This window comes from Pleurodeles waltl, chromosome 3_1, assembly GCF_031143425.1.
Source record: "Pleurodeles waltl isolate 20211129_DDA chromosome 3_1, aPleWal1.hap1.20221129, whole genome shotgun sequence".
Classification (NCBI taxonomy): Eukaryota; Metazoa; Chordata; class Amphibia; order Caudata; family Salamandridae; genus Pleurodeles; species Pleurodeles waltl.
In genome coordinates this window covers 351,747,611-351,772,597 of record NC_090440.1, presented here as the reverse complement: position 1 = coordinate 351,772,597, position 24,987 = coordinate 351,747,611, and the positions used below count along the sequence as shown (strand labels likewise).

Below are 24,987 nucleotides of genomic sequence, written 5' to 3'. Positions count from 1 at the left end.
TGGACACAGTGCAATTTTCACAGTTCCTGGGGGAGGTAAAGTAATGTTAGTTCTTGCAGGTAAGTAAACCACCTACGGGGTTCAGATTTGGGTCCAAGGTAGCCCACCGTTGGGGGTTCAGAGCAACCCCAAAGTTACCACACCAGCAGCTCAGGGCCGGTCAGGTGCAGAGGTCAAAGAGGTGCCCAAAACACATAGGCTTCAATGGAGAAGGGGGTGCCCCGGTTCCAGTCTGCCAGCAGGTAAGTACCCGTGTCTTCGGAGGGCAGACCAGGGGGGGGTTTTGTAGGGCACCGGGGGGGACACAAGTCAGCACAAAAAGTACACCCTCAGCAGCGCGGGGGCGGCCGGGTGCAGTGTGCAAACACGCGTCGGGTTTCCAATAGTTTTCCATGAGAGACCAAGGGGTCTCTTCAGCGGTGCAGGCAGGCAAGGGGGTGGCTCCTCGGGGTAGCCACCACCTGGGCAAGGGAGAGGGCCTCCTGGGGGTCACTCCTGTACTTGAGTTCCATCCTTCAGGTCCTGGGGGCTGCGGGTGCAGGGTCTTTTCCAGGCGTCGGGATTTCAGAGTCAGGCAGTCGCGGTCAGGGGGAGCCTCGGGATTCCCTCTGCAGGCGTCGCTGTGGGGGCTCAGGGGGGACAACTTTGGCTACTCACAGTCTTGGAGTCGCCTCCCTGTAGCGTTGTTTCTTCACCAGTCGAGTCGGGGTCGCCGGGTGCAGTGTTGCAAGTCTCACGCTTCTTGCGGGGATTGCAGGGGTCTTTAAATCTGCTCCTCTGGAAACAAAGTTGCAGTCTTTGTTGAACAGGGCCGCTGTTCTCGGGAGTTTCTTGGTCTTTTGGAAGCAGGGCAGTCCTCTGAGGATTCAGAGGTCGCTGGTCCTGGGGAAAGCGTCGCTGGAGCAGTTTTCTTCTGAAGGCAGGAGACAGGCCGGTAGGACTGGGGCCAAAGCAGTTGGTGTCTTCTTTCTTCTTCTGCAGGGGTTTTTCAGCTCAGCAGTCCTCTTCTTCTGTAAGTTGCAGGAATCTAAATTCTTAGGTTCAGGGGAGCCCTTAAATACTAAATTTAAGGGCGTGTTTAGGTCTGGGGGGTTAGTAGCCAATGGCTACTAGCCCTGAGGGTGGGTACACCCTCTTTGTGCCTCCTCCCATGGGGAGGGGGTCACATTCCTATCCCTATTGGGGGAATCCTCCATCTGCAAGATGGAGGATTTCTAAAAGTTAGTCACTTCAGCTCAGGACACCTTAGGGGCTGTCCTGACTGGCCAATGACTCCTCCTTGTTATTCTCATTATTTCCTCCAGCCTTGCCGCCAAAAGTGGGGGCCGTGGCCGGAGGGGGCGGGCAACTCCACTAGCTGGAGTGTCCTGCGGTGCTGGAACAAAGGGGGTGAGCCTTTGAGGCTCACCGCCAGGTGTTACAGCTCCTGCCTGGGGGAGGTGATAGCATCTCCACCCAGTGCAGGCTTTGTTACTGGCCACAGAGTGACAAAGGCACTCTCCCCATGTGGCCAGCAACATGTCTCGGGGTGGCAGGCTGCTGGGACCAGTCAGCCTTCACAGGTAGTTGGATACAATTTCAGGGGGCACCTCTAAGGTGCCCTCTGGGGTGTGTTTCACAATAAAATGTACACTGGCATCAGTGTGCATTTATTGTGCTGAGAAGTTTGATACCAAACTTCCCAGTTTTCAGTGTAGCCATTATGGTGCTGTGGAGTTCGTGTTTGACAGACTCCCAGACCATATACTCTTATGGCTACCCTGCACTTACAATGTCTAAGGTTTGGCTTAGACACTGTAGGGGCACAGTGCTCATGCACTGGTGCCCTCACCTAGCTGTAAGGCCTGCTAGAGGGGTGACTTATCTATCCTTGCATAGGCAGTGAGAGGCTGGCATTGCACCCTGAGGGGAGTGCCATGTCGACTTACTCATTTTGTTCTCACCAGCCCACACTAGCTGGCAAGCAGTGTGTCTGTGCTGAGTGAGGGGTCCCCAGGGTGGCATAAGACATGCTGCAGCCCTTAGAGACCTTCCCTGGCATCAGGGCCCTTGGTACCAGGGGTACCAGTTACAAGGGACTTATCTGGGTGCCAGGGTGTGCCAATTGTGGATACAAAAGTACAGGTTAGGGAAAGAACACTGGTGCTGGGGCCTGGTTAGCAGGCCTCAGCACACTTTCAATTCCAAACATAGCATCAGCAAAGGCAAAAAGTCAGGGGGTAACCATGCCAAGGAGGCATTTCCTTACACAACCCCCCCCCCCTCCCCCCAAACGAAAGAGGATGAGACTAACCTTTCCCAAGAGAGTCTTCATTTTCTAAGTGGAAGAACCTGGAAAGGCCATCTGCATTGGCATGGGCAGTCCCAGGTCTGTGTTCCACTATAAAGTCCATTCCCTGTAGGGAGATGGACCACCTCAACAGTTTTGGATTTTCACCTTTCATTTGCATCAGCCATCTGAGAGGTCTGTGGTCGGTTTGAACTACAAAGTGAGTACCAAAGAGGTATGGTCTCAGCTTCTTCAGGGACCAAACCACAGCAAAGGCCTCCCTCTCAATGTCACTCCAACGCTGCTCGCTGGGGAGTAACCTCCTGCTAATGAAAGCAACAGGCTGGTCAAGGCCATCATCATTTGTTTGGGACAAAACTGCCCCTATCCCATGTTCAGAGGCATCTGTCTGCACAATGAACTGCTTGGAGTAATCTGGAGCTTTTAGAACTGGTGCTGTGCACATTGCTTGTTTCAGGGTGTCAAAGGCCTGTTGGCATTCTACAGTCCAGTTTACCTTCTTGGGCATTTTCTTGGAGGTGAGTTCTGTGAGGGCTGTCACTATGGATCCATATCCCTTCACAAACCTCCTATAGTACCCAGTCAAGCCAAGGAATGCCCTGACTTGAGTCTGGGTTTTTGGAGCTGCCCAGTCCAGAATAGTCTGGTTCTTAGGCTGGAGTGGCTGAACTTGGCCTCCACCTACAAGGTGTCCCAAGTAAACCACAGTTCCCTGCCCTATCTGGCATTTGGATGCCTTGATAGAGAGGCCTGCTGATTGCAGAGCCTTCAAAACCTTCTTCAGGTGGACCAGGTGATCCTGCCAGGTGGAGCTAAAGACAGCAATATCATCAAGATAAGCTGCACTAAAGGATTCCAACCCAGCAAGGACTTGATTCACCAACCTTTGGAAGGTGGCAGGGGCATTCTTTAAACCGAAGGGCATAACAGTGAACTGATAATACCCATCAGGTGTGGAGAATGCTGTATTTTCTTTTGCTCCAGGTGCCATTTTGATTTGCCAGTACCCTGCTGTTAAGTCAAAGGTACTTAAGAATTTGGCAGCACCTAATTTGTCTATCAGCTCATCAGCTCTAGGAATGGGATGGGCATCTGTCTTGGTGACAGAATTAAGTCCTCTGTAGTCCACACAAAACCTCATCTCTCTCTTTCCATCTTTGGTGTGAGGTTTGGGGACTATGACAGGGGCTGTCAGAGTGCTCAATTACTCCCAATTCCAGCATCTTGTGGACTTCCACCTTGATGCTTTCCTTAACTTGGTCAGACTGTCTGAAGATTTTGTTTTTGACAGGCATGCTGTCTCCTGTATCCACATCATGGGTACACATGTGTGTCTGACCAGGGGTTAGGGAAAAGAGTGCAGCAAACTGTTGCAGGACCTTCCTACAATCAGATTGCTGTTGGCCAGAGAGGGTGTCTGAATAGATCACCCCATCCACTGAGCCATCTTTAGGGTTTGATGAGAGGAGATCAGGGAGAGGTTCACTCTCAGCTTCCTGGTCCTCATCTGTTACCATCAACAGATTCACATCAGCCCTATCATGGAAGAGTTTAAGGCGGTTCACATGGATCACCCTCTTGGGGCTCCTGGTTGTGCCTAGGTCCACCAGGTAGGTGACCTGACTCTTCTTCTCTAGCACTGGGTAAGGACCACTCCATTTGTCCTGAAGTGCCCTGGGAGCCACAGGCTCCAAAACCCAGACTTTCTGCCCTGGTTGAAATTCAACCATTGCAGCCTTTTGGTCATACCAAAACTTCTGGAGCTGTTGGCTGGCCTCAAGGTTTTTACTTGCCTTTTCCATGTACTCTGCCATCCTTGAGCGAAGGCCAAGTACACAGTCCACTATGTCTTGTTTAGGCTCATGAAGAGGTCTCTCCCAGCCTTCTTTAACAAGAGCATGTGGTCCCCTTACAGGGTGGCCAAACAGAAGTTCAAAGGGTGAGAACCCTACTCCCTTCTGAGGCACCTCTCTGTAAGCGAAAAGCAGACATGACAAGAGGACATCCCATCTCCTTTTGAATTTTTCTGGGAGCCCCATGATCATGCCCTTTAATGTCTTGTTGAATCTCTCAACAAGGCCATTAGTTTGTGGATGATAGGGTGTAGTGAATTTATAAGTCACTCCAGACTCATTACACATGTGTTTCAGGTATGCTGACATGAAGTTGGTACCTCTGTCAGACACCACCTCCTTAGGGAAGCCCACTCTGGTAAAGATACCAATGAGGGCCTTGGCTACTGCAGGGGCAGTAGTTGACCTAAGGGGGATAGCTTCAGGATACCTAGTAGCATGATCCACTACTACTAGGATGTACATATTTCCTGAGTCTGTGGGAGGTTCAAGTGGACCCACTATGTCCACACCCACTCTTTCAAAAGGGGACCCCCACCACTGGAAGTGGAATGACGGGGGCCTTTGGATGTCCACCTGTCTTGCCACTGGCTTGACAGGTGATACAGGAGACACAAAACTCCTTAACTTTCTGGGACATGTTGGGCCAGTAGAAGTGGTTGACTAGTCTCTCCCACGTCTTGGTTTGTCCCAAATGCCCAGCAAGGGGAATATCATGGGCTAAGGTCAGAATAAACTCTCTGAACTCCTGAGGCACTACCACTCTCCTAGTGGCACCAGGTTTGGGGTCTCTTGCCTCAGTGTACAGGAGTCCATCTTCCCAATAGACCCTATGTGTTCCAGTTTTCTTGCCATTGGACTCTTCAGCAGCTTGCTGCCTAAGGCCTTCAAGAGAGGGACAGGTTTCTTGTCCCTTACACAACTCTTCCCTTGAGGGTCCCCCTGGGCCTAAGAGCTCAACCTGATAAGGTTCCAACTCCATAGGCTCAGTTCCCTCAGAGGGCAGAACTTCTTCCTGAGAAGAGAGGTTCTCTTTTTGTTGTTGTGTTGCAGCTGGTTTCCCAGCTGTCTTTCCTTTCCTCTTGGTAGTCTGGGCCCTTTTTCCTGACTCCAGCTCTACTTTTTCACCCTGAGCCTTGCACTGTGCCCTTTTCTTGACACACACCAGTTCAGGGATACCCAGCATGGCTGCATGGGTTTTCAGTTCTACCTCAGCCCATGCTGAGGATTCCAGGTCATTTCTAAGCAAACAGTCTACTGGGATATTTGAGGAGACCACCACCTGTTTCAGGCCATTGACCCCTCCCCATTCTAAAGTTACCATAGCCATGGGATGTACTTGAGTTTGATTGTCAGCATTGGTGACTGGATAAGTTTGTCCAGCCAGGTATTGACCAGGGGAAACCAGTTTCTCTGTCACCATAGTGACACTGGCACCTGTATCCCTCAGGCCTTCTACACTTGTCCCATTAATTAAGAGCTGCTGCCTGTATTTTTGCATGTTAGGGGGCCAGGCAGCCAGTGTGGCTAAATCCACCCCACCCTCAGAGACTAATGTAGCTTCAGTGTGACACCTGATTTGCTCTGGGCACACTGTTGATCCCACTTGGAGACTAGCCATTCCAGTGTTAGCTGGAGTGGAGTTAGAAGTGGTATTTTTCTTGGGACAGGCCTTGTCTCCAGTTTGGTGTCCAGACTGGCTACAGCTACGACACCAGGCCTTTTTGGGATCAAAGTTTTTACCCTTGTACCCAAAATTGGTTTGTGAAGAGGCTCTGGGCCCACCCTCCTGTGCAGGCTTTTGGGGGCCTGTAGAAGACTCTTTACTATTTTTGTTTTTGGATGTCTCACCACCCTTCCCCTGGGGAGGCTCTGTGACCCCTTTCTTTTGGTCACCCCCTGTGGAAGTCTTGAACACCCTAGTCTTGACCCAATGGTCCGCCTTCTTTCCCAATTCTTGGGGAGAAATTGGTCCTAGGTCTACCAGATGCTGATGCAGTTTATCATTGAAACAATTACTTAATAGGTGTTCTTTCACAAATAAATTGTACAGCCCATCATAATTACTTACACCACTGCCTTGAATCCAACCATCTAGTGTTTTTACTGAGTAGTCTACAAAATCAACCCAGGTCTGGCTCGAGGATTTTTGAGCCCCCCTGAATCTAATCCTATACTCCTCAGTGGAGAATCCAAAGCCCTCAAACAGGGTTCCCTTCATGAGGTCATAGGGTTCTGCATCTTTTCCAGAGTGTGAGGAGTCTATCCCTACACTTTCTAGTGAACATTTACCAAAGGAGAGCACCCCAGTGAGATTTGTTCACTTTTCTGGTTACACAAGCCCTCTCAAAAGCTGTGAACCATTTGGTGATGTCATCACCATCTTCATATTTAGTTACAATCCCTTTTGGGATTTTCAACATGTCAGGAGAATCTCTGACCCTAGTTATGTTGCTGCCACCATTGATGGGTCCTAGGCCCATCTCTTGTCTTTCCCTTTCTCTGGCTAGGATCTGTCTTTCCGAAGCCAATCTTTTGGCCATCCTGGCTAACTGGATGTCCTCTTCACTGGAGTTATCCTCAGTGATTTCAGAGCTGTTGATCCCTCCTGTGAGGGAAGCAACATCTCGGACTAGTATATTTGGAGACAGGGCTTGAGAGGCCCTGTTCTCCCTAGTTAGGACTGGAAGGTGGGAATTTTCCTCCAAGTCACTATCTTCATCCTCTGTGTTGCCATCCTCAGAGGGGTTGGCCTTTTCAAACTCTGCCAACAGCTCCTGGAGCTGTAGTTTCGAAGGTCTGGGGCCCATTGCTATTTTCTTTATTTTACAGAGTGACCTTAGCTCCCTCATCTTAAGATGGAGGTAAGGGGTGATGTCGAGTTCCATCACATTCACATCTGTACTAGACATTATGCTTCTAAAAGTTGGAATACTTTTTAAGAATCTAAAACTAGTTCTAGAATCTAATTCAAACTTTCACAAAACTTTTAAACTCTAAAAGAAATGCTAACAGGGACTAACACAAGGCCCTAGCAGGACTTTTAAAAATTTAGAAAAACAGTTCAAATTGTAAAAATCAATTTCTAATTACAATTTTTGGAATTTGTCGTGTGATCAGGTATTGGCTGAGTAGTCCAGCAAATGCAAAGTCTTGTACCCCACCGCTGATCCACCAATGTAGGAAGTTGTAGGAAGTTGAATCTGTATGTGTTATTTCAAAGTAAGAAATAACATGCACAGAGTCCAAGGGTTCCCCTTAGAGGTAAGATAGTGGCAAAAAGAGATAATATTAATGCTCTGTTTTGTGGTAGTGTGGTCGAGCAGTAGGCTTATCAAAGGAGTAGTGTTAAGCATTTGTTGTACATACACACAGGCAATAAATGAGGAACACACACTCAAAGACAATTCCAGGCCAATAGGTTTTTGTATAGAAAAATATATTTTCTTAGTTTATTTTAAGAACCACAGGTTCAAATTCTACATGTAATATCTCATTTGAAAGGTATTGCAGGTAAGTACTTTAGGAACTTTGAATAATCACAATAGCATATATACTTTTCACATAAAACACATATAGCTATTTTAAACGTGGACACTTAGTGCAATTTTCACAGTTCCTGGGGAAGGTAAAGTAATGTTAGTTCTTGCAGGTAAGTAAACCACCTATGGGGTTCAGATTTGGGTCCAAGGTAGCCCACCGTTGGGGGTTCAGAGCAACCCCAAAGTTCCCACACCAGCAGCTCAGGGCCGGTCAGGTGCAGAGGTCAAAGAGGTGCCCAAAACACATAGGCTTCAATGGAGAAGGGGGTGCCCCGGTTCCAGTCTGCCAGCAGGTAAGTACCCGCGTCTTCGGAGGGCAGACCAGGGGGGTTTTGTAGGACACCGGGGGGGACACAAGTCAGCACAAAAAGTACACCCTCAGCAGCGCGGGGGCGGCCGGGTGCAGTGTGCAACACGCGTCGGGTTTCCAATAGATTTCAATGAGAGACCAAGGGGTCTCTTTAGCAGTGCAGGCAGGCAAGGGGGGGGGGCTCCTCGGGGTAGCCACCACCTGGGGGTCACTCCTGTACTGGAGTTACGATTCTTCAGGTCCTGGGGGCTGCGGGTGCAGGGTCTTTTCCAGGCGTTGGGATTTCAGAGTCAGGCAGTCGCAGTCAGGGGGAGCCTCGGGATTCCCTCTGCAGGCGTCGCTGTGGGGGCTCAGGGGGGACAACTTTGGCTACTCACAGTCTTGGAGTCGCCGGAGGGTCCTCCCTGTAGCGTTGTTTCTTCACCAGTCGAGTCGGGGTCGCCGGGTGCAGTGTTGCAAGTCTCACGCTTCTTACAGGGATTGCAGGGGTCTTTAAATCTGCTCCTCTGGAAACAAAGTTGCAGTCTTTGTTGAACAGGGCCGCTGTTCTTGGGAGTTTCTTGGTCTTTTGGAAGCAGGGCAGTCCTCTGAGGATTCAGAGGTCGCTGGTCCTGGGGAAAGCGTCGCTGGAGCAGTTTTCTTTTGAAGGCAGGAGACAGGCCGGTAGGACTGGGGCCAAAGCAGTTGGTGTCTTCTTTCTTCTTCTGCAGGAGTTGTTCAGCTCAGCAGTCCTCTTCTTCTGTAAGTTGCAGGAATCTAAATTCTTAGGTTCAGGGGAGCCCTTAAATACTAAATTTAAGGGCGTGTTTAGGTCTGGGGGGTTAGTAGCCAATGGCTACTAGCCCTGAGGGTGGGTACACCCTCTTTGTGCCTCCTCCCAAGGGGAGGGGGTCACATTCCTATCCCTATTGGGGGAATCCTCCATCTGCAAGATGGAGGATTTCTAAAAGTTAGTCACTTCAGCTCAGGACACCTTAGGGGCTGTCCTGACTGGCCAGTGACTCCTCCTTGTTATTCTCATTATTTCCTCCGGCCTTGCCGCCAAAAGTGGGGGCCGTGGCCGGAGGGGGCAGGCAACTTCACTAGCTGGAGTGTCCTGCGGTGCTGGAACAAAGGGGGTGAGCCTTTGAGGCTCACCGCCAGGTGTTACAGCTCCTGCCTGGGGGAGGTGATAGCATCTCCACCCAGTGCAGGCTTTGTTACTGGCCACAGAGTGACAAAGGCACTCTCCCCATGTGGCCAGCAACATGACTCGGGGGTGGCAGGCTGCTGGGACCAGTCAGCCTTCACAGGTAGTTGGATACAATTTCAGGGGGCACCTCTAAGGTGCCCTCTGGGGTGTGTTTCACAATAAAATGTACACTGGCATCAGTGTGCATTTATTGTGCTGAGAAGTTTGATACCAAACTTCCCAGTTTTCAGTGTAGCCATTATGGTGCTGTGGAGTTCGTGTTTGACAGACTCCCAGACCATATACTCTTATGGCTACCCTGCACTTACAATGTCTAAGGTTTGGCTTAGACACTGTAGGGGCACAGTGCTCATGCACTGGGGCCCTCACCTATGGTATAGTGCACCCTGCCTTAGGGCTGTAAGGCCTGCTAGAGGGGTGACTTATCTATCCTTGCATAGGCAGTGAGAGGCTGGCATGGCACCATGAGGGGAGTGCCATGTCGACTTACTCATTTTGTTCTCACCAGCCCACACAAGCTGGCAAGCAGTGTGTCTGTGCTGAGTGAGGGGTCCCCAGGGCGGCATAAGACATGCTGCAGCCCTTAGAGACCTTCCCTGGCATCAGGGCCCTTGGTACCAGGGGTACCAGTTACAAGGGACTTATCTGGGTGCCAGGGTGTGCCAATTGTGGATACAAAAGTACAGGTTAGGGAATGAACACTGGTGCTGGGGCCTGGTTAGCAGGCCTCAGCACACTTGCAATTGTAAACATAGCATCAGCAAAGGCAAAAAGTCAGGGGGTAACCATGCCAAGGAGGCATTTCCTTACAGTTTCCTACAGAAAATAACAGCTGAAATAAACAAATATTGAAATTGAGGTAAAAACAAACAGCAATTTTTCTCCACATTTTACTCTAACTTTTTCTTGCGATGTCAGATTTTTGAAAGCAATATACCATTACGTCTGCTGGACTCTTCTGGTTGCCGGGATATATAGGGCTTGTAGGTTCATCAAGAACCCTAGGTACCCAGAGCCAATAAATGAGCTGCACCTTGCAATGGGTTTTCATTCTTTACCGGGTATTCAGCAATTAATTGGCTGAAATATAAAAAGTGAAAAATAGGTATCAAGAAAACATTTGTATTTCAGAAATGGGCATAAGATAAGGTGATGAGAAGAGGTGGTTATTTGCACATCTCTGAATTCTGGGGTACCCATGCTAGCATGTGAATTACAGGGCATTTCTCAAATAGACGTCTTTTTTTAAACACTGTCTAACATTTGGAAGGAAACAATTTAGAGAAAGACAAGGGGCAGTGACACTTGTCTTGCTATTCTGTGTTCCCCCCAAGTCTCCCGATTTAAAAATGGTACCTGACTGCGTGGGTAGGCCTAATTCTTGAGACCGGAAACACAACATAGACACATCACAATTTTACATTGAAATCTGACATGTTTTTTACAAAGTACCTAGCTGTAGATTTTGGCCTCTAGCTCAGCCGGCACCTAGGGAAACCTACCAAACCTGCACATTTTTTAAAACTAGGCACCTAGGGGCATCCAAGATGAGGTGACTTGTGGGGCTCTGACCAGGTTCTGTTACCCAACCTCAAAATTTGACCAAAAAATCACTTTTTCCTCTCATTTCGATGACAGGAAGTTCTGGAATCTGAGAGGAGCCACAAATTTCCTTTCACCCAGCATTCCCCCAAGTCTCCTGATTAAAAAATGGTATCTCACTTGTGTGGTTAGGCCTAGTGCTCGCAAAAGGAAATGCCCCAAAACACTATCTGGACACATCAAAATGATCAAATACAAAACTAACAAACTACCTGTTTTTTTGAGGCGGGGGGGGCTGCATTTTTGGTCCTGGGCTCAGCAGCCATCTAGCGAACCCTAGCACCCGAAGGAGTCCAGGGAGGTGTGACTTGCGTGGATCCCCTAATGTTTTCTTACCCAGAATCCTCAGCAAACCTCAAATTTAGCTACACAAAATTCACTTTTTTCCCCACAGTTGTGTGTGGGATCACTGCACCAGGACAAATTTCCTACCACCCAACATTCCCCTCAGTTTCCCGGTAAAAATGATACCTCACTTGTGTAGGTGGGCCAAGTGCCTGTGACAGAAGAGCCAAAAACATGTTGAAATTGAGGGGGAACCAAAGTGTGTCCAAAATGGCAGTTTGAAAAAAGTCTGACAAGTGCAGCAGATTTTGTATTGGTTTAGATGAGACAATGTTTGGTGGTAAGAATTTTGTGGACTCCTGCAGATTCCAGAAGGTTCCATCACAAAAATTTGTGATTTCCAGCAAAGTTGTAGGTTTGCAGGGCATTGTGGGTAAGAACATGGTGCGGGTGCATTTGAAGCACACCACCCTGGAATCAACCAGATGTTTAGTTTTCAGATGTGTCTGGGTCTTGTGGATTTTTCTACATGGCAGCATCCCAAAGAAAGTGCAGCCCTCACCATTCCAAGTGGGATGATTTTGAGAGTTACCAAGCTCTCATGGCCCAAATGTAAAACCAAAACCCCAAATAATCAAATGTCCTCTTGCTTGCCATGGGATAAGATGTTTTAATGTGAGGGGGAGAGCTAAAAGACTGTTACCCCCTTCAGTGGGGGCATAACCAGGCCCATACTGGTTGGTAGCCACCACCCCACTATTTTTTATTTTTTAATTCCATGCCATCTAGTAGACTTTCTGCCCGCCCTCCACCCCCCAAGGGTGTGGATCGGGGGTAATTGACCCATCTGCCCAGTGGTGGGCAGAACAACTTTGGCCCCATTTATTTAGGGTGAGGGAGTGGCCATACCCCCACCCCCTTAGTTTGAAAACAAAGATCTTACCTGGTCTCTGGTGGGCTTCTGCCCCCCCTTGGGGGCAGATGGGCCTTCCAAAAATAGGCCGATCTGCCCCCAAGGTGGGCAGATATGGGCAACAGTAATGTGCCCCCATGGGGAGCGGCCCTTAACCAAGGGGCAGCCCCCCCCCCCCAAACAAAACATATACACACACACACACACCCCAATCCCTGGCGTCTAATGGTTTCTGCCCCTTGGGAAAATAGTGAAAATAGGCCGATCTGCCTAAGAGGGGCAGAAATGGCCTAAATACAATTTGCCCCCTAGGGGAGCGACCCTTGCCTAAGGGGCCGCTCCCCATACATAAAAACATCAAGTAAATAAATAAAAAAATCTATATATATCCCTGGTGTCTAGAGGTTTCTAACACCACAGGGGCAGAAAAGGCCTAAAAATATTTTGTCCCTCCCCCACTCCCAAAAAAAATGGCCTGATGCAGGACTTGATAGATATCACTTTAAGTAATTAGAGTAATGGGAGGCATGGGAAGGCTGTTCATATACCCCAACCAGCTCCAGAAGAAAGTAAGACGCAAGCAACAAAAAATAATATCCTGCTTTGGTCTTCTTCACTAACAGACAAGTTCGCCCACACCTACCCTTATTTCTACTGCTATGAAAGTGGCCCCACAGCTGAAGAATTCTATGTTGATAACAGCTCAAATAAACATGCTCATAGCTTCTCTGGTACTCCTTTTAGTTGACCTAGACCAGTGGTTCCCAACCTTTTGATTTCAGTGGACCCCCACTTTAACATTAATGGAACCCAGGTACCCCCACTGAATTATCATGGGAATCCGGGGACCCCCGTCGGAGTCATTACTGGAAGCTGGGGACCTAATTTGTCAATATTTGTTAATATTTTTTAATTTTCTAGGCTCTCGCGGACCCCCTGCGAAGGCTTCGCGGACCCCCAGGGGTCCCCGGACCACAGGTTGGGAACCACTGACCTAGACTCCTAGAATCAGTTAATGAATCAGTTTACGGAAGGGAAGACATTTTGGAAGACAGCCTTCACTACCTCCACAAACACCCACATAGACATGGGCAGCTCTTTTAAAACCTCGATTTAGCCAACTAATTAGACGCTACGGTTCAAACTTGGAATCAATTACAATCTCAGTTGCAGACACAGACACAGACCCAGATGAAGACTGAAACTCTGTTTTAGATGCAGACACAGGTAGATAATTCTAACATGACACAGCTCCTGACATCAAAAACTAAAGTACTTTTACTAAAGCGATGGGCCTACAACAAATAAGGTACATATTGACATCCTGCCAACTTATCAAGTTCTTGCAGCATTAAGGAACACATTAACTAAAATATCAGATACATTGATTGAGCTTTCGGTCATTGGTCAGTCAGACAGCATTAATAAAGGAAGTTTCTCTGAGCATGCAGACACTAAAGGAAAGCTGTAGACAAAATTTTGTTCCATGTCTCATGCACGCACATGGCAAGAAGTAGCAAGGGCCCAGCGCCACCAATATTTTCTTCCGCTTACTTGCTCCTGAAGAGGTGATTAACTTGTGCAAATCAGATGGGTGTGTACTACTCATTGTGCCGGTGCCTTTTGGTCAGCTGATCCCCCGTGATGTTTCCCTTGCAAAACTCGCGCAGAGGTAACGTAGCAGTTAAAGTGCAGGCAGTTAAGAGCAGTACAGCCTGTGCAGCACCCCAATGCAAAGTTGTCCAACTGGAGTTGGTGGTGGATGCCGAGCACACCGACAAAGGTGGAATTACAGCCAGCCATTTTCAGATCTAGGCAGTGAAGCGGTCAAAAGGTACATACGCACTTTCAGTTTGCTCTTTATTTGCCGTGCCTTACTGAAAACTTCGTCGTGCACCTTCGCTGTCCCAGCCTACCTTGCGGTAGCTCAGCCACAATTGTCCAGTTGGAATGACTAAAATTAATTAATGATGTTGGTCTTCATGACAGGCAACCGTGCTGACATTACTAACATGATGCACATTGATCGTGCCTTGACCTCGGTGGACCAGTCTGTGAAAACATACTGGCCGCCACCCAAAGGACAAGAACATTTATTTTTTTTTAATAATTATCAGGCCGACTGCCGTTGGGAGAAATTTTTTATAGTTACGGCCCTGTGAAATGAGTGCAGGTGCTGGGCATCGGAAATCACCGGCACAAATTAAGCACTGGTCTTGGTCCCGTTAACTTTGAGGCAGTTTTGCCTCATTCAGTGTACGACTGGGGAAATATAGTTTACAAAATTGTTTTTAGTTTTCTCAACATTCTTCTAAATTGACATAATCTGTCTACGATACACAAACATAGCAAATTAAAACCACAAATCTTACTGAGGCAGCCAAAGGAGATTTGCAAATATTGAATAGGGCAGTGCTCATTGAAGAGCCTTAAGCAAAGCCACACTTAGGGGTGAACTTGACTGATCGAAAAGGAGTGATGGAAACAGATTGCGTTCTGTCCGAGAGAAAAGATCGAAACATCTCCGATTTTTTTGTATTTTATATATATATATATATATATATATATATATATATATATATATATATATTTTACAATTCTATTGGATGAGAATAGAAAGATTGACGGTACTGTGTAAAGGGCTACTGATCAGGCCTGATTCAGGAGCCTAGGAATTATTAATCTAGGTCGAGAAATCCTATTTATTTCATTTGTTTGTTCTTAATTTTGATGTTTATTTGCGTTTGCTATTTGAGCATTTGGATCCCCCTGTAACAGTTGCAATTAAGAGGATTTACAGCTCTGTGATTTTTAATGTTGATGTTTATGTTGATGTTTTACAATTTACATGTTAATTTTTTTATTTAGAATGTTTTTCGATGCAGAGGACATAGCACATCATCCGAGAGAAGGCAGAACATACAGAAGAGGCTTGATAAGCAACTGACAGCAAATCATTCCAGCAGAGTTGACCACAGTCCAGAACCTTTGTATTTTGAGGTAAAGATTTTCTCTGTCACCTTTTCAATGAGAATTTGTGCATGGTGTTTGAGGCTGAACCGCTGTATCCCACCTAATAGTTAAGGATTTTTTCTGATTTAACTGATATGATCCTTCATTCAGTTAACACAGTTATTCTCACTTGATTAACACACGGGTTTTCCATAAAATCTATTTTTCATTATACCATTGTAAGCATCCTTATTCTACTTTTTACTGTCTATTGTTTGCGATTACGTCATAATTTTGAATCACCTGTTTGTAATTGCATTTATGTAGCGCTTACTACCCCCTGATGAGGCATCTAAGCACTTTTCAGCAAGTAGCACGCTACTCCAGAACCCATTAGTGTATTATTACAGGGAAATATAAGTTCATTTGAATGGTGGCATGTGAGTATTAGTTGGAGTGGATAGAATAATGGAGGGATAGAAGAGGGAAGAATCTAGAAAGTGTTAATTGGGAGATCATACTAGTAAGATGAGGTTTCGGATAAGTAAAAGATGGAGGGAGGAAGAGTTTGGAGGAAGGGATTAGGTGAATCATAATAGTAAAATGTGGGTTGGGATGAGTCAAAGGAGAGATACACAAAAGAAAATTGTAGTAGGGTTGTTTGGGAGATCATAGTAGTAAACTGAGGTTTGGGGTGAGCCAGAAGGGAAGAGTCTAGGAAGGGTTATTTTGAGATCATAGTCCTAGAATGAGGTCGGGATAAGTCAGATAGAGGATAGATTGAGAAAGGTACAGGGTGACTCAGAGTAGTGCATTGGAAAGAGTAATTTGCATTCCTCTTGTACAGTAGGAGTAAAGTAATAAATAGATACATGATTAAATAGAAAATGAATTGTTGCAGCATCACTAAATGGGTGGCAACACAATTGTCCTGGACAGGTAAGCTTGGAAGCAAAATAAAAGAAAATGAGAGCAGTGGTTTTTATTTGCTGAACGTGAAGAATACAAAGGTGAGACCAAATGATGAGGCTTGTGGTTGTCATTAGTAAATATTTTTTCTAACTTCTTTTTTTTTTTTTTTTCTTTCTTCCCAGCTCTTTTTGGTGGTCTATTTAGTGGTGAACACCTTATCTCATGGCTTAAGTATGATAATTGATTTTCTAATTTAGAAGGTCATAATCCTTTCTATAGGCTCTCTGTTTTAGGTTTCCAGTCGTTTTCGGCACCACCCTTCTTCCCTCCCTCATAAAGAACATTATCACTTCCATCCATAGGTCCGATATAGCTTTTCTGTGGACTCCCCCTTGCTCTTCAGTTCGTGTAGCAGCTCCCTTTGCTGTGCCCCAGCTCTCCACTGCCCTCTTCCACCTGTTGTGTGGAAGTCCCTCTGGTGAGCTCCAGTATAGTTCTATGTCCCTGTGCGCTACAACCAGGGCCAGGTCTAAGAATCTATTGCTCACTTTCTTTTCCGCCCTGTGTTTTATAATCCCAGTAGACACATTTCCATTTTTAGCAAGTCCCTTCTATTTAGCCTGCGTTCCATATCTGCGGCAATCCTAGTCCAGAAGAGCTTTATATTTCAGCTGCTTCACGCCATGTATGTGCTTAAAGTCAACATCAAGTAATGAACAAAGGACAAAGTAATGAACAAAGGGGCAACATGTATTATCCGTCTTTTTCATGACATTTAATCTATGGGTAATAAGGTGTATATTATGGAGGTAGTTTAATTGCTTATATTTATTTCGGATGTTCAAGGAAAACTTCCACTCCTTCCCCCTGAACGCTTTGCCCACCGTACCTTCCCAGCTGGGTCAAATTGTTGATAGATCAGTTAATGTCATTATGTTTTGTAGAGTCACAGTGCTATTCTGCGTCCGCCACCAAAAGTTAACAATCTGGTAGAGTTCATGCATGTGCACCTCTGGTAGGCTCTGTCCCCATAACTGGTGCAGTGACCGCATTTGCACAGCGTATGTCAAAAATGTCCTGGATAGACTGTCTTCCTCGACTACAGTGTCAATAGAGCGAAGCTTTTTCCCCAAAGTATCAGTCACTCAGTCTCAATTCCCACTCGGTTTCATTCCCTTAGCCTCCTTTCCGTATAGTATCCCCTGCAGAGGTGGGCAATCCTGTCAAAGGCAAGACGGGCTTATATAGTGATTGCTGATGGGTCTTTTTGACCGCTGCTCTCCAGCAATGGAGTGCAATGACAAACAGGGAAGGCCACTGCATCAGCTTCAACCATATTCCAAGCATAAGTGTGATCAGACCTCATATACATTGTGGGTCTCCTATTTTCACCCATTTCTGCTACATTTGAGACCTCCAAGGCATTGGGCTAGTCGCTGAAGTTCGACTTGCCAAGAGGTATATCTCAGAATGTAGGCCTCAGGACTCCCATGTCCATTGGGCATTTCAGTGTACCCAGCAAAACCTGTTGCCTTCCCCATCCCAGATCAGATCCTGCATCAAAGTATTCCATTCTCCGAAGCAACTTTGATGCAATCAGATCGGCAGGTTCACAAGGTAATTTAGCACCCATTGTAGTATCACCATCTTTTATTCTGGCCATTATCAGTAATTTCAGGGAATGCCAGAAGCCCACTTTGCCCTTCAGAACACTTCTCAAATTCATCTCTCTAAAGTCAGATATCCTTCCCAGATCTCCCAAGATCCTAACACTCCTTTGGACTCCTGTCTTTGTTTCCCAAACATACAGGAGCATATTATCAGCTTATAGCAGAACTACGTTCTCAGAATCCCATAGAAGGATCCCTTTTCTCACCCCCTCCATCCTTGTCACTCTGGCAAACTGCTCCACCGCCAGCGTTAAGAGTATTGAAATCAGTAGACATCTCTTGTGTGTTCCCCTGTGCCTTCAGAATGCCTCGGATATGTATCATCCGGCTCAAACCCTAGCCCGACCATCAGAGTACAGTAATGCAACCCACTTGTCCCATCCCAGATCTAAATTAATTTGCCTCATGACGGCCCTCAGATACCCGACTCCGTACTATCAAATGCTTTGCATATGTCTATGGTCAGTACCAAAACTGTACGGTGTTGTTCAAGAATATTGTATCATATCCTAAACAGTCACCTAATGTTAGATTTGGTGTTATGCTGGGGAATAAAGCAGCTTTTATCATGAGGTACCTGTTTCGCCAAATGCGGTTGTAAGTGATTGGCTAACACTTTTTACTGAGGATCTTATAGTCCAGGTTTAACAAACAGGGTCTGTATACTGCCACATCTATCATGTTGGGCTTGGGAATTTAAACAATCCGGGCTTCTCCAGTGGTATCCAGCAAAAAGCATACATGGAAACCAGTTTTGCTTCCCTACTGAGCCATGTAGGCTTGGTAAAATTCTGCTGGCAGCCCCATCTGTCCCCGGTGTATTGCTGTGTGACAATTCTTTCAGGGCTTCTCTGAGTTCTATTTCTGAAATACTTTCCTCCAGGGCTTTGCTTGTTTGAGCATCCAGTCGGGCTAGTGAAGCTCAGTTTAAGATGATCTCTATCTCATCCCCTGAAGCATGAGTCTGTTACCCATATAACTCCTGGTAATGTTGGACAAAACCTTTATGGATAGAACGCCGAGATAGCATCACTTCGCCCATGGTGTTCCTAATCAGAATGATTCGGTATCTCCTTTCATCCGATTTATCAGCTGTTATGTGGTTCCCACCAATAAAGTAGAACTGTGTATTTGGTCAATGTAAACATTGGGGCATACAGACTTATTCTGTGTACGCCATCAGGAAATGTTGACGTGATTCCCAGATAGCTCACAGTGCCTGTCTGAACCCCTAAACACACAATGTTACCATATGGTTTCCACAGCCTTTAGCATGACTACTCGGATTTCCAAAAAAATAGTGGAAACCGATCTACCTCTTGTTGCCAGTAAGAGTACCCAAGATTAGGCATAGGATAGGATAGAATGTGAAAATGTTGTTTTGAGCAGTAATTGTATTCTTGCATAACAAACATGAGCTGCAATTACTAGACAATTGAGAACCGAGCATGGTAACAGCATCACAAAGATGGTGAAATAGATAAACAGTTTAATGATGGTTCTATGATTGTGTTAGTATATTCCTATCTGTAACTCTTATCTGTAACTACCTACACTGCTGAGAGCATAGTGAGAGGACCCTTTCCCAGATCTTTTGAGAAAACCTCAACCCCCATACCAGGGTAAGATGTACCAGGATGCCAGGAAGCCAATCTGGTGTAGTGTAGGCTATTGGTCCTGTGGAGGGTAGAGGTCAGATTCAGGATCAGCATCAGAGTCAGCCAAGCTGCATCTCAGGCACTGCGTGCCACGATCCAGGATAGGACCAGCAAAGTATTCCACTGTCGCTTATGGCTCAGTCAGTTTTTATAATTCAGGCACAATCCTTGTCACACTTTGTCAGAGGTGCCAGCTCTGCGCTGTGGTATGTCTACAAATGCGTTACTGTCTCCAAAGACAATCTGAATGTTTAGGCATCTTGTTCTGTGTGTTCAGCCTTGGACAGAATGTACATACTAGATGGCATCAGTACTTTCTAGTAAGCAACGTGCACATTGATTTTGCAGTTCATTATCACATAAACAAAGAGCCATGCGAAAAGTTACCGACAGAAAAGAAATGCTACATTAAAAATGTGCTTGTAAAAATGGAGACTCTAAGCATGTCCTATCGCACTTCACTACACACCTTTGCCAGTATTCATTCCGCTCTAGCCCCTCTGCACAGTTAGTGTTCAGGTATTCCTATTTTGCCAGGCCCTTAGCTGTTCCCTTCAGGTTGCATGTTTTTCCCTCATCACTACTAACCTAGGTCTAATCAGGAGGTTCGTCTGGAGGGCATGTATATTGATTGTTCTTTAGTCCAGTACAGTGGTTTTCTAGTGATTTCCTAACATTTCCTAACTCCAGTAGACTTCTTGATAAAACAAACCCTGCATTCCTGCCTTGAATGCTTCCCATTCCATGTTTGGTGTGTTGGGCTGTGCCTTGATTAAACTGGAATTATTCAATGATTGCTGCACCCAAAGATGCTTTCAATGTTGCCTCATTTACATGGGAGGTCAGAAGTCTCCATTTGGGGATTGGGGCCCATTGATGGCCCCCATGCCATCGACCCACAGTGAGTTGTGGTCTTGCACTGTGCGGTTAAGTATTCTGTGTGTGCGACTTCGTTGTTGAATACAGTGGTGCACATCATCCTGATGGTCTGACACAGGTTCTTAAGCCTGGTCAGTGCCTAGTAAACCTTTCTTTGCATTTAACAAGTCATTAATAGATACCCTCCTCAGCACTTGGATAAAGCCATGCTTTGGTCTCCTTGTCAACAAGCAGATAGTACGTTGCCACAGACCATCTTGACCCAACAGCCTACACCAGAGAGTCTGGTATTCCAGGTGTACACCAGGAGAGCCAACTCTAAAGCCTTTCCTGCGGTGACTCCTGAATGGGAGTCTAAACACATGGATACCTTTGGGAAATACATGTTCTGTTCTGCTAGCCTTCCCTTACTTTCAGTCAGTGCCAGGTGCCTCGTCAGCTGCTGCAGTCATGCTTTATTGGATACAGTTGCTCAAATCCTGCCACCATTTCTGAGGGACTTATGACTGTCATTAGCCAAAACCATAAAGGACGGCTAGGTTCCAGCAGATTTTGTGTTTCACCGCAATCGATTGCTTAGGCCGGTCATTAAGTCGTACTTCAGTGCCATGCCTAGGTGATGTTAACAAACCATTATTAAAAATTTCCGTTTACAGTATAAAGGGATTGATTGTTTGGAAAAGCGGCGACAGTCGCCCTGAGTCTCTGTTAACTGTGTACCCGTGCCTGCTCTTGGTATTCCTTCCAACTCTTTTGGCATCCATTGGTGGCTTCTTTGGTTCAGGGTACTCTGTTCTAAACAAACTGCAGATGGATGCACTGCACGAGTACATGTAGTTAACCAAGATGCAGGGTGACCTTCTCTATTTTTTTAAAAACAATACTCTTTTTAGACTGTAAAAGGAATTGTGTACTAAGGTTCTCTGACGTTACCAAGAAGCGCTGGCCTTACATCATTTAAAAGAATCCAGAAGCAGGTCATAATCATTCATTTACAAATGAACACTAAACCAAACAGAAAAAATACACCTTGATAAAAGAATTTGATTTCCCAACACTGTTCCCTTTAATATATCCTGGGGAATAGGTTGTTAAAATTAAAGTTCCCACAAGAAATCAAAACGCATAGGCGGAGAGCTATGGGGTACTCGTGTGCCTTGGACACATAAGAATCTCTATTATAAACAAATAGTGGCATGGCTCACAGACACTAAAGTAGCACTCCTGCACGAAACCACATTAACTGAACAGTGAACTATATCACTACAAACATCAGGATCTGTGTATTAAACTATACACCATATAAGAAGCCTTCATACAGATACCTTCCTCTTTTTCCATGTTTAAATCATTCGTTGTAATTATGTATATTCTCATGGTTTTGTATTATTTATGTTAACTGTATATGTAGTCTAACACAACGTTGAACAATTTGGTTATTGTCTGGTAATTGTGTTGAGATATGCTAACTTTATGATTTGTTTGGAAGTAATTTTTGTCAACATGTTGACTGAAGTTCATGTTGCAATTCAAATAATAAATATAATTCCATGGAAAATGAGGGAGTTTCCAAGGAGACTGTGTCTCAGAGACCCATTCCTCTGCCTCTGCCTGTCTTAGCTCAAAGTCTGAAGAAAATGAAGCCCGACCGGGCCAGGTCATCCTTTTGGCTCTGGATTGGGCCAGGAAGGTGTGGTATCCAGAGCTTCTGGATTTGAGCATCGGTGGTCCAGTCAAACTGTTGCTTCGGGAAGATCTGCTGTCGCAGCAGCAGGGAATGGTCCTGCATCTGGGCCCCACCACTCTGCACCGCCATGAGTGGAGATTGAGTAGCTTCCAGTTGTTGATGTTCATCTGGCAGCCAGGTGACCATCTGTAAAGAAATGGCTCCCTGTTGCAGTTACCCCCCACTTTTTGCCTGATACTGATGCTGACTTGACTGAGAAGTGTGCTGGGACCCTGCTAACCAGGCCCCAGCACCAGTGTTCTTTCACCTAAAATGTACCATTGTTTCCACAATTAGCACAACCCTGGCACCTAGGTAAGTCCCTTGTAACTGGTACCCCTGGTACCAAGGGCCCTGATGCCAGGGAAGGTCTCTAAGGGCTGGAGCATGTCTTATGCCACCCTAGGGACCCCTCACTCAGCACAGACACACTGCTTGCCAGCTTGTGTGTGCTGGTGGGGAGAAAATGACTAAGTCTACATGGCACTCCCCTCAGGGTGCCATGCCAACCTCACACTGCCTGTGGCATAGGTAAGTCACCCCTCTAGAAGGCCTTATAGCCCTAATGCAGCGTGCACTATACCACAGGTGAGGGCATATGTGCATGAGCACTGTGCCACTACAGTGTCTAAGCAAAACCTTAGACATTGTAAGTGCAGGGTAGCCATAAGAGTATATGGGCTGGGAGTGTGTCAAAAACAAACTCCACAGCTCCATAATGGCTACACTGAATACTGGGAAGTTTAGTATCAAACTTCTCAGAATAATAAACCCACACTGATGCCAGTGTTGGATTTATTAAAAAATGCACACAGAGGGCATCTTAGAGATACCCCCTGTATTTTACCCAATTGTTCAGTACAGGACTGACTGGTCTGTGCCAGCCTGCTGCTGAGAGACGAGTTTCTGACCCCATGCGGTGAGAGCCTTTGTGCTCTCTGAGGACAGAAACAAAGCCTGCTCTGGGTGGAGGTGCTTCACACCTCCCCCCTGCAGGAACTGTAACACCTAGCAGTGAGCTTCAAAGGCTCAAGCTTCGTGTTACAGTGCCCCAGGGCACTCCAGCTAGTGGAGATGCCCGCCCCCTGGACCCAGCCCCCACTTTTGGCGGCAAGTCCAGGAGAGATAATGAGAAAAACAAGGAGGAGTCACTGGCCAGTCAGGACAGCCCCTAAGGTGTCCTGAGCTGAGGTGACTCTGACTTTTAGAAATCCTCCATCTTGTAGAAGGAGGATTCCCCCAATAGGAATAGGGATGTGCCCCCCCTCCCCTTGGGAGGAGGCACAAAGAGGGTGTACCCACCCTCAGGGCTAGTAGCCATTGGCTACTAACCCCCCAGACCTAAACACACCCTTAAATTTAGTATTTAAGCGCTTCCCTGAACCTAAGAATTTAGATTCCTGCAACTTACAAGAAGAAGAGGACTGATGAGCTGAAAACCCCTGCAGAAGAAGAAAGAAGACACCAACTGCTTTGGCCCCAGTCCTACCAGCCTGTCTCCTGCCTTCCAAAGAAACCTGCTCCAGCGACGCTTTCCCCAGGACCAGCGACCCCTGAATCCTCAGAGGACTGCCCTGCTTTAAGAAGGACAAGAAACTCCAGAGGACAGCGGCACTGCTCCACAAGAACTGCAACTTTGTTACAGAGGAGCAGATTTAAAGACCCCTGCAAATCCCCGCAAGAAGCGTGAGACTTGCAACACTGCACCCGGCGACCCCGACTCGACTGGTGGAGAACCAACACCTCAGGGAGGACCCTCCGGCGACTCGGAGACCGTGAGTAACCAAAGTTGTCCCCCCTGAGCCCCCACAGCGACGCCTGCAGAGGGAATCCCGAGGCTCCCCCTGACCGCGACTGCCTGAACTCTAAAGTCCCGACGGCTGGAAAAGACCCTGCACCCGCAGCCCCCAGCACCTGAAGGAACGGAACTTCAGTGCTGGAGTGACCCCCAGGAGGCCCTCTCCCTTGCCAAGGTGGTGGCTACCCCGAGGAGTCCCCCCCCCTTGCCTGCCTGCACCGCTGAAGAGACCCCTTGGTCTCCCATTGAAACCTACAGAGAACCCGACGCTTGTTTGCACACTGCACCCGGCCGCCCCCGCGCTTCTGAGGGTGTACTTTCTGTGTGGACTTGTGTCCCCCCCGGTGCCCTACAAAACCCCCCTGGTCTGCCCTCCGAAGACGCAGGTACTTACCTGCTGGCAGACTGGAACCGGGGCACCCCCTTCTCTCCATTGGAGCCTATGTGTTTTGGGCACCTCTTTGACCTCTGCACCTGACCGGCCCTGAGCTGCTGGTGTGGTAACTTTGGGGTTGCTCTGAACCCCCAACGGTGGGCTACCTTGGACCCAAAACTGAAACCTGTAGGTAATTTACTTACCTGCTAAAACTAACAATACTTTACCTCCCCCAGGAACTGTGAAAATTGCACTGTGTCCACTTTTAAAACAGCTATTTGTGTTTTATGTGAAAAGTATATATGCTACTGTAATTATTCAAAGTTCCTAAAGTACTTACCTGCAATACCTTTCAAATGAGATATTACATGTAGAATTTGAACCTGTGGTTCTTAAAATAAACTAAGAAAATATATTTTTCAATACAAAAACCTATTGGCTGGAATTGTCTCTGAGTGTGTGTTCCTCATTTATTGCCTGTGTGTATGTACAACAAATGCTTAACACTACTCCTTTGATAAGCCTACTGCTCGACCACACTACCACAAAATAGAGCATTAGTATTATCTCTTTTTGCCACTATCTTACCTCTAAGGGGAACCCTTGGACTCTGTGCATGCTATTCCTTACTTTGAAATAGCACATACAGAGCCAACTTCCTACACCATCTACGAAATCTGTGTATCGAGACAAGTTTGTGGCTTGGTGTGGCAGCCATCAAATTGATTCACTACAAGTTTAGCTGTATGAATTGTTGTTGAATGTTTTGTCATTGACCCAGCAAAGGAAAAAAGTTTCCTGATTCTAAATCACTCTCTCTGGTATTTACCTCTGAAGAAGTAAGTAAGTAAACTGTTTTTTAGAGTAGGCTCTTGCCTGTAGCTTTTCTTTGTATCTCCTTCAGAAATGCACCATCCAGAGAATAATACATTTGGCTTCTTTTTGTCTTTTCCTTTTCTCCCCTTCAGGCAGCTTTCCCCTGTTACACAGCAGTTCCCAGATTCTCGCTCATATTTTGACTTGTGGTGT

At 46.6% G+C, this 24,987-nt stretch overlaps 1 protein-coding gene across 2 annotated transcripts in view; it reads left to right on the top strand.

The window, feature by feature from the left end:
* The window catches only part of SECISBP2L (SECIS binding protein 2 like), a 435,435-nt gene that overhangs the window by 110,818 nt on the left and 299,630 nt on the right, over window positions 1-24,987 (top strand). For both annotated transcript variants that reach the window (XM_069222506.1, XM_069222505.1), the window contains exon 8: window positions 14,856-14,987. In XM_069222506.1, the coding sequence (XP_069078607.1) occupies window positions 14,856-14,987 (132 nt within the window). The remainder of the gene's footprint in view (window positions 1-14,855; window positions 14,988-24,987) is intronic.